The sequence below is a fragment of the Pleurodeles waltl genome, chromosome 4_1, assembly GCF_031143425.1.
Source record: "Pleurodeles waltl isolate 20211129_DDA chromosome 4_1, aPleWal1.hap1.20221129, whole genome shotgun sequence".
In the NCBI taxonomy this organism is placed as follows: domain Eukaryota; kingdom Metazoa; phylum Chordata; class Amphibia; order Caudata; family Salamandridae; genus Pleurodeles; species Pleurodeles waltl.
Window position 1 is genome coordinate 198,644,687 of NC_090442.1, and position 15,838 is coordinate 198,660,524.

Below are 15,838 nucleotides of genomic sequence, written 5' to 3' on the forward strand. Positions count from 1 at the left end.
AGTGAATTATAAAAATCCTCACAAAAATAAATACATGTTAAAAGGATGTACTGTAAAGAGATAATGGACTTATGGTGTTCTAGTTTAAAAACATGGCTTTATTATGGAATTCCTTCAAACGTAAGGTTGTTTTAAAAATCTAAACTACAATATCAATTTTACATAAAAAACTGAATAGGATAACAGAATATCTAATACAATGAAAATAATGCAGATAGTCTAGCAGGGTACTCTAATGGCGCTCAGAACATACGCACACCCCCACCGGAAATATGACACTAAAAGTGCCTAGAGCTGAGTACTTTTGTAGCGTGAGTTACAAAAGCAAACTCTGATCACTGCATCCCACCTGCATGGCACTAAAAGTGTGCCCTGGCCTTATACCCACCTTTGCAAGCAGTGCCTCAGAATATTGTAATCTCTGACCTGTACAGGAGGGCAGAGGGCAGCAAGGCCCTTCAGGGCAGAGCTCTTGGTCTGTTCCAGAATTGGGGGTGTGAGGCAACGGCAGGTGACGGCAGTAATACATGTGGTTTATATTCTTGGAGCAGAATCTTTCTTGCAAACTGCGTCCCACCAACCCCAGCCCCGAAAGGGTCATTCCTGCAGAGTTTGGATAGTCCAGCACACCATCTATCTCTGTCTCGGCCTGGCCGCAGGCCAGCCCCTCCCCCATCTGCCCATGCCAACCAATAACCCGCAGAATTAGAAAGTGCATTTACAAAGCGCACACATGAAAACGAATCAAACATAAAGCACAGTGATGACAGCAGCTAGCCCATAACGCACTGAGCTACCTTACAATGTAAAAACTGAATTGCATTTTATAGCGCGCACACAACGCTTGATTCCTTGTAGGTGTGTGCTTTAATGCAAAGACATCTCGGGAGAGAGGGCTTAGCCCACAGAATTGTTTTACCAAATTTCAAGAATGAATTGTGAAAGCGCTGTAATGACCAATGAGGTCGGAATTCTGCTCAACTCACCAAACTCTCTCATAGAACGCCATGCAGATACAAAATATGTTGGACATCGCCCTCATATCACCGTGTGCTACCTGATGCACACATTAAATGCACAGTGCTGTCTTAGCACATGAGACCCTTCTGGTTTTTCCTGTTGTATTATTTATATAGAGTGATCTAACCAGCTAGCGTCCAGCCCACTGAATTATCTTTTGAATAGCAAGTGTGACTTGAATTGTCTATTAATAGACTCCAAACAATATCACCCATAGGCGCCTTGTCGTATTAGATCTGTCTTGCCTTTTGCACTCCCTCTGGTCCATTCCCCTTCCATATCTCTTTGTGGCAGGGACTGGAGCACACAGATTTCCATGCATGAAGTTTTCCCTGGGGGCAGTGATACCCTTCAAACTTGGAGAGCAGCTGTCAACAGCGCCTAGTAAAAAAGTGGCAGCTGGCACTATGAGCTGACCTGCGCCCGCAGAAGCAGCCAGCACTTTACGCCGAAGGTTATCAGCCTCTGGCACCTGCCCCCCCGGGACTGCAGACAGTCCTAATGTCTCTGCCGGCCACTGGGCTTGGTGAAAACTAAAGTGCTCTCCTCCGGAACAAAATGCAAAGGAGGAAGTGGCTGGGAAGCTAAAACTATGTCTGCCAGACTTGGAGTCAGAGAGGGGAAGAAATGAAGAAAGGATCAAAGTGGATTCATAGGGAAGGAGATGGAAAGAGTGTCCGACGGAAGAGGGGACAAGCAAGGAGGGGGCAAGCAGCATTGAGGATGGAGGTGGGGAGCGGGTCAAGCATCGAAGCAGGAGGGGATTGGGGGAATGGAACAGGTGCCATCTGAAGACAGCTTCTAACATTTGATCTCGGTTTTTGAATGCTCAGCAAATGTAACGAGAAGTACAAGATTTACAGGCCTGTTTACAGAAACGGTGCAGAGCACAGAGCGAGTGAAAACCGGACCGATTGTGTGAATTTCTTTTCAACAAAGAAAAAAGTAGTTACTAAAGCAAATGCTGAAATGGAACCAGTGTATTGATATAGTACTTGATCCCTGTTCTCGGGGATGGTTAAGCACAGGAAGAGGCATGACAAATGCATGCCATGGACAAATGGGGAGAAAGAATATGAGACTGAGAGGCAAAGGGCTCAAGACAAATAAACCCCAACCTCATGTTACTGCTGTAGAGCTCCACCTCAGTGTCTCCGGTATTCTGTACAGTAAAATTAGCCAACAAAGAATCTTTTGCAGCATGCACATTTTTCACATTCTAGCTCTGTTCTTTAAGACCTCTACTTTGTGCTGGTGCTGTCCTGCAGTTGAAGTGACCCACTCTGGAAATTTTGTAAATACTTTCTGTGCCTTGCTGTTTTTTTGCATGCCTGCACGCAGTTTATCCAGTGAATCCAGTGTTTTGGTTTGGCTGTAAGACAAATGCCTCTCTTTCAGGTTGCTCAATATGCTATCTTCCATTTTTTTTCTCTATTTTTTATGTAGTGTGTCTTTGTTTGGTGAATGTCCTTGTGGCTCCTTCTCCCACTGAGGCATGTTCAGTCACTAAGGGCCACCTCTGCCTGGTCTCTCTTTCGTGTAGCAGAGACCAGTAACTCCTTGTGGACGGCCCTATCATATGGGATTCCCTGCTTTGTCTTCTCCTAGTCGCCGACCTCATCTGTGCATGGTGCCAGTCCGAAGCGGCTTCCCTGTTTGTGCACTGCCTCCTCTGCTTGTTATCTCCTCACTAAGTGCAGTTTTCTCTTTCAGCCAAAGAGCATTGCCACCCATGTGCCATAGAAGTGAGCAATAATGGTCTTCCCTCCACAGTGCATGTGAGAAAGCAAGCTCCACAATAGCTTTCCAAGTGCCCGATGCTGTGTGTTCTGTGGATTACTTGTGCCGCCGACAGGGCATGCAAGCCACTGGGAGAAAGCTCTGTTAAAGTTACTCCTCCAGATACACGGATCACCCCTGTCCTCCACTAAAAACTAGAAACTATAAATGGCACGTTTTAGTTTGGGAATGCCCACCTAGCCTTCTGTTCCCAGGCAGATACATCTGTGTTCAACATTTTTCAGCGATGGCTATCATTCACTTTCTGTAGATACTGGTGCCGTTCTGATCTTTTGCTTGTGCTGAATAAAGAAAAAGTGTAGTGTCAAATATTCCTCGACTTCTACTTGTTTCAGTTTTCTTTAACATGCTTGAAAATAGGGCTTAGGTTGGGGTTAGCTTTTTTTGTTTACCTGTTCTCCACTCATGCTGTTGTAATAAATAATTTGGGGTAGACATTGAGAGAAGACTTTTTAAACATTAGAACATTTCACTTTTAGATTGGACGTGCGTGCAAAGTGGTCTGAAGGGTCCCACTTCATACAAAATTCCATTAAAATCATAAGTAAATTACAATAACAAAGATTCTTGTACCACAGCAGGGGTTTGACAATAATGTTTTCTGTGCATTCAAACGCTAATCTGCTACCCTGTGTTCCCAGATTGTCTAACTTCTCCCACTGCTGACTTGAGGTAGTCACAAGAGATACAAAACTTTTTATGGAAGAGAATGTGTAGTCATCCAGAGAGCATTTCCACGCTAGGGCCCTCCAGAGCACACACATGAAAACACTGTAGGCAAGGGTGATCCACCTAATTTCCTTGTAAAAATTACTGCATCGGTAGAACTGGAGCACACTGAGATTGAGTCAAGAAGAGCTTTAAAGTAATGGACAACCTGTACACAGTAGAAGGTTGCACCATGTTTCAGGAACTGTACATATAATAACACATCGTGGGAAGACATTTTCTGCTACATGGGGCTCTCTTAGCGACAGTGCGCAGATGGTGGAATAGGGGCTCTATGAAACCACTTAAACACTGCTGTTTAGAAAATGTTTGTAGTCTTGAAGGTCCAGTCAGGTACTGATCACTTTAGCACCTTCAAATTGTGATTTAGTGTTTCTGTGGGATAAAAGGACTGAGGATTTGGCAGCGCAGATTTCTTACAGTTACTTGGAACACTATGTTGAAATGCTCCCCCCAACGTTTCTAGAAATTCCAGGTTTAATTTAATTGAATACTGTTATTTGCATTGGTTATAGATGCCCCCAAGGAGGATCAGTCATATGCTCCTTGTGCACCTGCTGGATGTTCCAGGTGTAGTGGGAAGGAACTGACTTTTTCCACATGATTTGGAATTGCTCCTCCTTGAGAAATTATTGGAACATGGTCTTACATTGCCTCTCTTACTCTACGGAGGGGGATATGCCCTGTATTCTCGAGGCTTGCTTGTTAGGTCTTTTCCTCAGGACGAGGACTAACAAGTGACTGGTACATTTATAGACTTGGTGTTTAAATTGGCTTGCCGTCCGATATGTTTGAGCTGCAAAAGCCCAAGGGGCCTGGACTTAGATGAGTGAATGAGCTCAGTAAATTGACTGAATGAGTAGGTCCACACAGTGTAATGTAGGCCTGGGATGTGAATGTCATCATGAATGTCATCATGCCAGTCTCTGGATCGTACTGGGCAAGTGGTTCCTATACAAGAAGTGCATGGTTGATTTCTGATGCATGTAGGTGGCCTTCATGTTTGGATCGCTGTTAGGATGCGCTGCTGAGATATCCCACTCCCCGACCACAATAACAGGTAAACATGTATGAATATTTGTGATGGAAGAGTTCAGCTGCCAAATTAAGGCTAAGGTATTGCTATGTTATCCATGTTTGGTGTACGTTACTGTCCAGTTGTTTCTGATGGAGTTCTGCCGCAGCACAGAAGGCTTGATCTCCATAGATCCTAAGTGCAGGACTTAGGAGGGAGGTGGTGTACAGAGAATCAGAATGTTTGCTTGAAGTGCGTGAGTTTTTCGTTGAAGAAGCAGAGTTGCAATAGAACATATTGTGCTGCAATACAAATGGCCGCTAAGGAGCAAGTGTCTCAGTGAGTTGTCAGTAGTGAGCGATCGGTTGGATATGATCTCTCAAAAGCAGAGTTTTTGTAGAATTCTTCCCAGTAGCACTATAGGGGAGCTGAGGGACAAGAGCAATGACGGGACAGACGAGTCATTCAGCGTAGAGAGATGGATTTCTGTAAGCATGTTTGACTAAAGCATCCCAGAGGTAGTTAAATATTCAAAGATTAAAGAGCAATTTAAAAAAAAAAAGAAGAAAAAACACCCACTTGTGCCTAGTGTAAGTGATACAAAGGTCGATGAGGAGAGTTTGGGGATTATTTGGAGTGTGCGGGACCACAGGTAAATGTGAGCAGCAATGAAAGTCTAAGAACCTTATATAAGCCAATGAGTTAATTTGTACAATATCGTTATGTGAGATAATTTGCAGACACATCGACCACTCCATTTACGCAGAGTCACAGTTAGGTTAATAATTTATTTTAATTTAATAGAGATGTAGATGAAAGTGCCTTCACACTCTTATTGGGTGTACCTTTTAATGTAGAGCAGAAGATTCTAATTTTCAAAATACCAGTCTCTCGCACAATTTGTTGCCTTGCGAATATTATTATAACTTCCCTTACTAAAATGTGATGAACAATCTTTGAAGTCACTTCTTCTGGGTAAAATAACATTTAATTTGACACTAAATTCAAGTTCTAAATAAAAAGATATTACACAAATGTGTTTATTGTTCCTCAATTACATCTTGGCTACATAATAATGGTTTGTTTGTTGAAAAAAATATTGCATTCCATTCATTTGTCTTATCAATTTGATACGCAACTCAGATTTATCCATCCATATGTTGTAATGTACTTCACTCATATTTGATAAGGGTTTGATAATTTAATCTACATATTGTCATTTAATATAGTGAATGATAATAGTATGTAGTTAATTTACTAAATTTTAACATGCTCATTGACAAATTATCCCTCCTCACTATAGGTATTTGTCAAACACCTCAGTTAGTTCTTTCACAGTTTCTTTACTTTCATAGTATGCTGTTGATTTCACCTCAATTTCATCACACTTGAGTAAGGATTATAATGTATATGTGATAGGAAAAAACAGTAAAACCACTTATTTTACTATTTAGTTCCTCAGTAATAACATTTCGGTTCAGTAACTTTTTAGAGTATTGTTTTGACTTGCATACCAGATGTCTCTTGGACCTGGTCACACCTAGTTACTGTTGAGGGCGTCTCTTCTATTGTTGTAGATTTTGTAGACCTTAACAACGGCAAGTTCTACGTTGGAGTCTGTGCTTTTGTGAAAGTCCAGCTGAAGGTAAAGTACTTTCTGTTCTAGATCTACTGAGAATCATCTGTTCTTAGCTCCATTGTGCTATAGTTTTAACTTACTGTCTTGCTAGATTCCTAGAGGTTGTCCCTCCTTGGTCATCACAGATAGCAATTCTAGGGTGATTTCTAATCTATTGTGACCTAGAGCCATGTGGTAGAGCTATACCTTGGCCTATGGAGACAATCAGGAAATTCCTTATTCAGTTTGATTAAGGTGAAGTCTTATCTCCTCCCATAAGCAAAGGCATTAGTGTTTGTACCCTCCCACTGCCAAGGTACCCAAATACCCTTCATAATCTAAAATATGGTTCCGCTGTGGTGTGAAAGATTAAAGCTGGATACCCTGGTGCCAGTACATGGGAGTCTGCTCTTGCTGCTCCCATTAAGGGACTTGGGACACCTCTCAATGCACAGTGGCCAATGCCTTTTATATAATGTGTGAGCAAAAGTATCTCAGAACTAGCACAGTGACGAAAACAAGACTGATTGCAAGTTTATTTGGGTCTCGTGCATGGGTGGAATGAGAGTAATGATTCTGTCTTCAGTAGATGCCAGGTCTGATTATTTTCCATACTGTCTCTTGCCTTCCTCAAACCACCTTCCCCAGGATGGTTCATACCATGAAGACGTGGGTTATGGTGTCAGTGAGGGGCTACGGTCAAAAGCGTTGTCCCTTGAAAAGGCGCGGAAAGAAGCTGTGACTGATGGACTGAAGAGAGCCCTCAAGTAAGCACTACACATTTTCTGGAAACAGATGGCCATCCTGTAACCCCATACCGCATTTGTTTTTTATGTACATTTAAAGTTAGTATATACTTACTAGAACGGGTTGGCAGTAGGCCGGCCTGTGGGCTGAGATGAGGATAGTACCTATCCACCCAAGCTCTTCTTGCAGATTTCTTTGTATTTATTCTGCCTCAGCACATTCATGTGTCCCTTTTGTGTCCTTTGCAATCCCACACCTTGGCGTCCTGACGCCTTCTCTTCCTACTGTCACGGATCGCTTGGCCATTCTTTCATTTTTCCCTAAGTCTTCTAGTTCAGCTCTTGTTCTGTTTCTGAAAAAAAAAAAATTTCTTATATCCCTCGCTTCCTGCTAGCTGTCAGTCACTACCACTAATACTTTATATGCTCAGTTTTCTGGAAAGGGCCTGCACACTCTCAGCTGCCCACTATCGCGCAGTTCGAGTGATCGATTGTCCCTGTTCGGTTTTCGCACGGCCTGGGCTGATGGAACATCTTTTCTTTCTTTTTCTTCCAACTTAGCATTCTATTTCTCCTCCTTTTTGTTGTTTTTAGTTCTTTGGATTACTGTTGATAACCTTATTTATCTCCAGTGAGTTTCTTCCCTTCACAGTGCTCATACAGGAACAACTCCTTCCCCGGCGAGTCACACGCTTAGCTGTGTTCTCCCACAGTTTTCCTGTTGCTTCCCTACTCTTTCTTTTTCCTTTCTGCTTATGTCATATGATTTTATTCACGTTTTTAAGTTAGAAAAAATAACTTTTACGTAAGCCAGATCAACATAGCCACTGATATTTGTCTCTCTTTCAAGGAAAAAAACTATTACGAATGTGATTTACGTTGAATAGGTGTCATTTGCATAATGTTTTATTGTAAAAGTCTACATTGTACTCTGATTTTCGGTTTCCCTACTTCAACACATTCTGTAGGTGTCAGCTGCTGATTTGGATGCATTCCCATTGCCTTTGCCAAACTCTTTCCAAAGGATGTATGTTCTCGATCATGCAATAGCATCTCTCTGTGTTATTTTTTTATGTTGATGTTGATGTAACAGAATAACTGTAAAACTTTGCACTTGTATAGCGCACTACTCACCCGTTAGGGTCTCAAGGTGCTGTATGCTTACCGCTGTGGAACCCCTCTTGGCTTTTCCCTGTGAGGTGGCCACTCCTGGACAGCCCCAGGGTGAAGCCAGGCATCCAAGCGCTGTGAGGGCCGTTGTGGAAATTAAGCAAGCTATTGCCCAGAGTTACAGAGTGGGACCCATTAATTAGATTAGGCACCAAGGTAGGAATTATCTGGTCCAAGGGAATTGAGCCCAAGACCTGCTGAGGTGGGAATTGAACCCTTGTCCCGAGCCAGATCTCTGCATCAGGGTCTGCCGCTCTAACCGTTGTGTCACACTTCTCCAGAACGAGGATATAGGCTGGGTACTATAGAAAATACTTGTAACAGAGAGGTCTGCTGTTGTAAATCCATTTACACTTGCCAGGAATATTTTGTTTTACTACCTGGCAGGCATACATGAGATATTTTCAGCATTAAACATACTTACACAGCCAAAAATACCTTTTTGATTAGGGTCTGATGAATTCATTAGTAGATGGTGGTTCCACGCTATTGCTGCCATTTAACTGTACCTGGGCTCTGCACCTCAGATTCACCTAGTTGTGGTTGAACTTGAATCTACTCCGAACCAGCCGCCACCCAAGCAAAAGCCCTCACCAGGTGGCTCCATTCTGCACTCACACCTGTGAACAAAAATACAGAGGTGAGGCCCAACTGGGTTCTTCACGAGAACCACATGGGCCACCAAATGATTTGGGGTGGGAGAAGAGGTGTGGTAAGAGCTGCTTGCCAAACCTTCCTCGTGGCGCCTTGGAAGTAGGCTTCACCTCTGCCAAAGGTTGGGGAAAAGCCACCAGGATGGGTGGTGCTGATATGCAATGGCATCTATGTTGCAGATTTAAACGGCCGAACTAGTGGCCAGTGGTAGAACTACTGAGTCTATCTCCACTGATCTCCTGCATTACTCTGTGAAGCATAGTTCTGTAAAACTAAATGCTATAATGTTTCTTTTTTTTAAACATGTTTTTATTGGTTATTTTCATGAACAGTCCCCTCGCGTCGTACCTAAGTAGCAAGGAGAGTTGAAAAACTCAAATACAGAACCATAACTTAGGATCTAGTCGCTCACTGCCCTTGACCGCCAATAAAATCAGCCACAATGGTAAGGTCCTCCCCCGACGCTCGGCGCGCCCTGGGCTCAAGGCTGACACTATCCGTTTAAGTGATCCATAGAGGAGCAGCACCAGGTGCCTTGCCGTCCCTGCCGTCAGCATCGGTTGTAGTGATCCCGTCTGCTTCCCAGACTTCCCCTCGGTGCTCGCCAATTTAGAGTATTGCAAAAAATGGCTCACATACATCTATAAAGTTAGATACTTCTCTCCCTGGTATAGGTCAGCCACTGTCTCACACCCTCCTGCCCTCGAGCGTGCCAGGACATTTCAGCAAAAACCATAGGACGAGTTCCCTAGCAAAGGGCGGTCTCCTCAGCGCCCCAGCTACCTGCCACCTGGCGCATTACGTACGGGACATCTCCCGACGTCCTCGAATGTCATACGCAGGGTCACTGGTGATTGGGTGCGATAAGTGCCCTTCAGTATTGTATAGTATTTATATAGCGCTTACTACCCCTGACGAGGCGCCAAAGCATTTTCGGCGAGTGGCCTTGTCTCTTTCTGCAGTTCTCTTCCCCTGCTGCGCAGTGAGTCACATGCTGACATTTAGCAGCATAGTAAAGCTTCATTTCCGGGGGACCCAGGCCTCCCTCTGCGACGTCTGGTGAGCTTCAGTTCCGGGGGACCCAGGCCTCCCTCTGCGACGTCTGGTTTGAGTAGCGGCAATGCCACCCTGCTCTGCGTCCCAGCACACACCGATGAAGTCAGAAGGCCGTCCTGGGTCTTAAAACAACTGCGAGGCACAGCATAGAGTGTCTTCTGAAGGAGGTAGAGGCCCTCCATTTCCGCTACCGCAATCAGTGGCAGTGAGTTCCAGAGGTGTACCGACCTCGTCAGTCTGCTCAGCACTGGCTCAGTAATGTGCTCATGTTGCCCCTCCAGCCAGTGTACGACCAAGATGCACAGATACCCAAAAGTTTCAGTTCCCCCTGGGGCCTTACCCAGCGCCCCTTTAATCTTCCTTTAGCAGTGGGTTAGTGGATGCTGTAAACCTGAAAGCTTATGCCTCGGCCGTGCATCGGGTTTCTTTCGAGTCCAGTAGCTCCTGTAGGGCCCAGTTGTGGCACAGCCCATACTGTGTTTATACCCCTCCTGCCCCACGCTTTCTCTGTCTGGACCGGTTCAGATCCCAGCTGATTCTCTATGCTGGCATTGCTCTGACTGAGATGCCTTTTTCCACTGTCCAATATGGCCTTATGCATGAAAGAAGAACATGGAGAATGTATTCAATTACTGATGGGAATCTGGCTCTGAAATCCTGCAACAGAGGATCACAGGTGAGCCTGAGCTGTGACTCCGCCTTCTACGGTTGCTAAGATGTGCACAGTCAAATATATCTTCAGCAGGCAACAAACCCTTACCAGTGAGATGAGCCAATCACGTTGCTGTCCTAGTTTGAATCAGTCTCCCAGATTTCACTGAAGCACTTTCTGCTATGTTGATGATAATGTCTAGGCCTGTTCCTATCACTCCATTCATTATAGAATTATTTAAAGCATTTGTCCATGAACCCTACTTAAGATCCCACTGTGCTATTCAACTGTTGAACTTGTTTGATATAATAGAGTACTAGATGCCACAATACAGGCTACAAAAAAGATAACTTGAAAAAGAATAACCTGTGGTCCACTCACATTGTTAAAAGAAAATTACAAATACCCTGTACCCTGACTTGAATGAAAATGGATTACCTCATACTTCTAGGACCTAAAAGCACTGTATTCAGTTAGGCTGCAGATTCTAAAATCACATCAAGAGAGCCAAGAAATGTATGTCTGTGAGGGTCGCCCTCCAACTTGGCCAAAGACCTGTTCGGGATAATTGAGGAACTACGACTGTCAACTGCAAATCTAGGAGTGGCCACACAAGGTTCAAAACTAGCTAGAACTTTTTTTTTTTTTTTTTTTTTTTTTTAAACTAGGTAAAAAACTGAACACCACATTCTATTTGTTAAGAAACCTCTCCATGTCCCTTTGTTTAACGCCTTGGTCTGATCAAAATAAGTTTACAGGAATATGTCTTTTGAGCCCGAGCAAGCTTCAAATAATAGTCTTCAACTTAAGAATGTAACAGCAAGATTCCTTAGCAGTTTTATAAGATTCTATGACATTTTGCCTTCCCTGTGATAACTGCACAGGTTATCCGACCGCAATAAAATAACTTTTAAAGCTGTAGACATCAGTCCCAGGTCAGTGTTTTAAAGCTTGCCAGATTTCATGACCTTTAAAGTCGGTCATTAAGACGCTAGATCCTTGTGTTGGAGCAATGATTTCTTTTGTCCATACCATAATCGTTCACCGTTACTCATGGAGACAGATTATTTTCCACTTCTGCTACTAAAGTATGAACATTCTTTGGAATATACAGTCAGTCTTCTCTGAACCAATGTAGAAAACAGGTCACAACGTATGTATTAACCCTTCAACTGTCAGTAATGTATTGTGTTCCTTGCAACACCAAGAAGCTTTTTGTGAATACTGGGTTCTACAAATCCATTCAGCATAACAGAATATAACATACCGCCTTACCTTGGGTCAGCTGAGAGCCCTGCGGCTCAATTTGTGCACGGCCAGTTACTCTGAAGGATCCTTCTCCTCTTCATACCACTATGCTTTATGCTGTCCGCGTTGAACACACAGGTCTGGGGAAGAGGCCAGCGGTGCTTCTGCCAGCTTGTCGCTCAAGAGAAATTGTCACCAGCATTGTCTCTTCTTTCTCCCCCGCCAAACCACAGACATGCACCGTTGATGTATTGGGGACTGATATCTGTCAGCTTGCTCACATGGCAGGTTGCTCTTGGGTGCCTCCAATCTGTGGCAGCTCTGGCTGGAGTCTTCTGAAGCCTGAATTACTGAACTCCACGGCTCAGATAGACGACCATTGTCCTTGATCTAAAGCCAGGCTTCCATGGGCTGCCACACCCGTTAGAACTCATTGGGACCATCCTGTCATGCTTCGTGCTTTCTGGCAGTGAGGCGCCAGGTGGAGGTCATGTCAGGGGAACACAGTTTGGCTCAACTGGGCTTTAACTTGGCTCAACTTGGATTTTTACCTGAGCTTCAGGTGGCTTTGGTTTGTGCCTTGTTGGAATTGTTCATGGCAGGAGCCACCTGGCAAAAGGGAGTGGAGACACAAGTGGGAGAAGTACAGGCTGTGAGCGGCCCCAGTCTGGCCTCTGGGTACAGCCACAGCAGGGTTGAGTAGAGTAAAGCTCAGGAAGTGTTTGTTAACTCTGAAATGTTTTTCTTTGCTGCATTGACATTTATTAAAAGCCTATCCAAAGATAGATGTTTTTTTTCTTTAACTGCATGGATTTTTTTTTTTAAGAATGTGTGCATCAATAAAGGTAACTGGAGACAAAGGAACATTATTTTACGTTGTAGCTGATTTAAGTCTTAAGGGCTGTGAGAGGTCTTAGCGGTTTACTTTGTGGACTTTCGCTGATCCTATACTAAAAACTGGGTCTGATCTTGTCATTCACAGTACACAAAGTGAAAATTAAATTTAACTTAATGTTAACTAGATCATAAAACTGAATTTGAGAAAAAAAATGCTTAACTCTGGAGTTGAAGACACTGGTAGGACCAACAATCCAGTAAATTCTAATAATCACTGTGACAAAGTTCTAGACAGAAAACTATTTTTTTATGCTTTAAAAAAACAGACAAAATCTATTAACACCAATGGTGATTTAAAGCCAAGCAATAAGATTCTAAATGTATCCCAAGTAAATTGTACTTCAAAATCATTCTCTGGATTTGCTCATAGTCTTATTGTGTTTATGGGCAAGGTGTTTCAGATGTCATGGTTAAGTAAAGTGTCTTTGCCTGGTTTGAACTTGGATAACTCGCAGCTACTTACCAAACTAGATGTATTAGTAACTACATGACATATTACTTGTACACAACACATCTCCAATATTAAAACATCTGTTGGGAATATACTTCCTGACTTCAGCCTACAAGATGCTCAAGATGACTCCACCCTCTTATACTATTTTAACCGCAAACTGGGCAATAAGCATGCCTTTAACAGAGATGTCAGATACTTCTTTCAACTTGTGCGCACTACTATCTAAGCCAAGTTTTAATTTTAAAGATCTATTAAACTGACATGAAAGGTGTTAGTAAAGTTTCAAATCAAGGTTGTCCATTGTATAATCATCTGGAGACCTTTTGATCTCATTTGCAAAATTAATTGTTTTCGATGATTTAATGGACATTTAAATTACTTACAATTAAAACTATGCATCATCTACACAAGACTATCACTGACCACTTTCTCACTGCTGGGTTGAATCCTACAGAGAGAATCCTAGCTTAACATCTACATTTACACTGAAACCGTGATTCTCAAGGTTGACTATTCAATCTCTTTCTCCCCCCTTCAAGACTCAAAGGTCTCTGAACAATCAAGATCTGCTACTAACTACTGTGCTTTCAAGCCAGAACAAAATAAATATCTTCATGGGGTATGTCGGAGCCAAGAAAGGGAATGCCGTGCAGAAGTGGACCATCTGCTGATTTGATCGTGCTCTGCATTAAAATCTGCTACGCACTGGCCAAGAACAACCTCCTGAAAATGAGCATGCTCATTCCACCAGAGCCAAAGTTTCAGTCACCGCATTAGCATGCAGAGTTCTTGTCCTGGGCATCTGTCCGGTATCAATGTGGGCATCTCTGCACACGTTTACCAAGCACTACTGCCTGGACAGTAGGGTCTGTAAGGAGGGGCATTTTGCTTGTTTGATCCTGCAGGACTTTTTATTGTGAAATTGCTTTGAAGCCCCACCTCTGGGGAGGTATTACTTGGGTAACAAGTTATTAACCTTTGCTAACGCCTTATCTGGTAGATACTCTATCTAGCTGCAGATTCCTTACCAGCCCTCCCATCTTTGCGAACAGATTTCTAGAGTCAGGGCTGTTCCTCTTTCAGGGCTCTAGTTTTTCACACCAGTGGTTAGTGGCTCAGCGCTTCTGGCGTGGAAACTCGTGAAAAGAAACTGACAAGAAGCACACTGCAGTGGTGTCTATATAGGCACTGCGCACATCCCTTCAGGCGCTGACGATGCCACGCGGAGTTGAACAGTGCCTACCAGCGTGCAGGGGTTACTGCTCACGAAAAGTTTCTGTATCCAGGCTGAGTCCTGAGGATATTCAAAGGTAAGTCATCTGCGGCTAGATAGTCTCTACCAGATAAGGCAAGTAACCGAAGGTAAGTAACTTTTTCAACAGTAATTAATGCAAAGAATTTATTTGAAAACTAAATTTGTCAGATCATCTCTGGGCACTGTATTGCATAATTCAGTTGAAGGCAATATTAAATAATTGGGGTACATCTTCTTATGCTTGGTCCTGGTCCTTGGGAGTTTTTTTGTCAAAGCTATTGAACTTTGTATAATTTAACTGTAAAAGTAATAAAGGAAATATACAATTTAAACAATAGCATATTAAATATGGTGCCCTAATTTCAGAAGAGAAATGGATGTACAGAAAATTCATGATATCAGTATCAAAATTACTTCTATCCGAACACCCTGAGTTGGAACATGGACATTTGAAATCACACCATCAAAAGTGCCTAAAATTACTCAAGCCAAGAATGCAGCAATTTTGGAGTGAATTATCTGAAGCTGCCAATTCAAAGAACTTCCTGAGAATTCTGGAGTCTTGGCTTTGGAAGGGCTTACTATGAGCATTGATGTGACTGTCCTATCACATACAATACATGGGAAGCTTTCATTATAATTAACTATCTACAGTATGCAATATTCACAAAGTCACTAATATTATTTGGGCAATAATGAACCATTCTCTCACACAAAGGTTTTTGCACTAACTATTTCTTGTCGATCATCTCACTCTTGGGGTTCCAGTGCCTGTACTGAACGTGTATCCCACTGATTCGAGTGCTGTCTCGAACCCTGTTTACACTAACATTTTGACAGCAGTCTAATTCCAACACCATGGAGAGGATGAGTTTTATAATCAATACATGATCAGACCTAAACAGTTACGGTTTAGTAGCATTTCTTGTTTCAGATGGAAACATTTTTTGCCAAATTTGCTTGAAAATCTTTCTCATTGGTCGCTAGGAAAAAAGTGTTAAATGTTCTCAGACTTGCTTTATATCTAGCTGTTAAACTCCTTGGTAAATAGAGCACTGGAAGAAAAAGAAAAAGGTCACAAACTGTCTCTTCTATTGAGTTGACAGAAATGGTTTAAGTTGTACACATGGGGTATTGTAACGCTCTGCTGCACTTCTGAATTGAATTACAGCTTTGGACGTGCACCCAAGATATTTGCACACTTGTAAAAAAAAAAAAAAAATGTCCCTCTATTATGTTTATACTTTTTCTTATCATAAAACTCATATAAAGTTTTGAAAATAAAAAGGTCAGTTTTGTCTGCCATCTTATTCCCGCTTCTTTTCACTGTAGAGAGCGGACCTCTGATCACCTTGATGGTTATGCGCACAATTGGGTTACCCTCTCCGTGGTACAGATGGGACTCCAAAAGCAATCAAACCGATTACAAGAGCAAAATAACATTAGTGATTAGTAATAAACTTTTCAAACACTATAAATTATGCCCCGAAGCTGGGTTTAACTGGTGCTTGGGATATTTTCCGA

At 42.7% G+C, this 15,838-nt stretch overlaps 1 protein-coding gene across 5 annotated transcripts in view; it reads left to right on the top strand.

Annotated features, from left to right (window-relative positions):
* The window catches only part of RAD52 (RAD52 homolog, DNA repair protein), a 194,007-nt gene that overhangs the window by 128,998 nt on the left and 49,171 nt on the right, over nucleotides 1-15,838 (top strand). For 3 of the 5 annotated variants that reach the window (XM_069228112.1, XM_069228111.1, XM_069228116.1), the window contains exons 5-6: nucleotides 6,142-6,209; nucleotides 6,831-6,949. In XM_069228112.1, coding sequence (XP_069084213.1) covers nucleotides 6,142-6,209; nucleotides 6,831-6,949 — 187 coding nt within the window. The remainder of the gene's footprint in view (nucleotides 1-6,141; nucleotides 6,210-6,830; nucleotides 6,950-15,838) is intronic. The other 2 variants (XM_069228115.1, XM_069228114.1) reach the window with 1 other exon arrangement.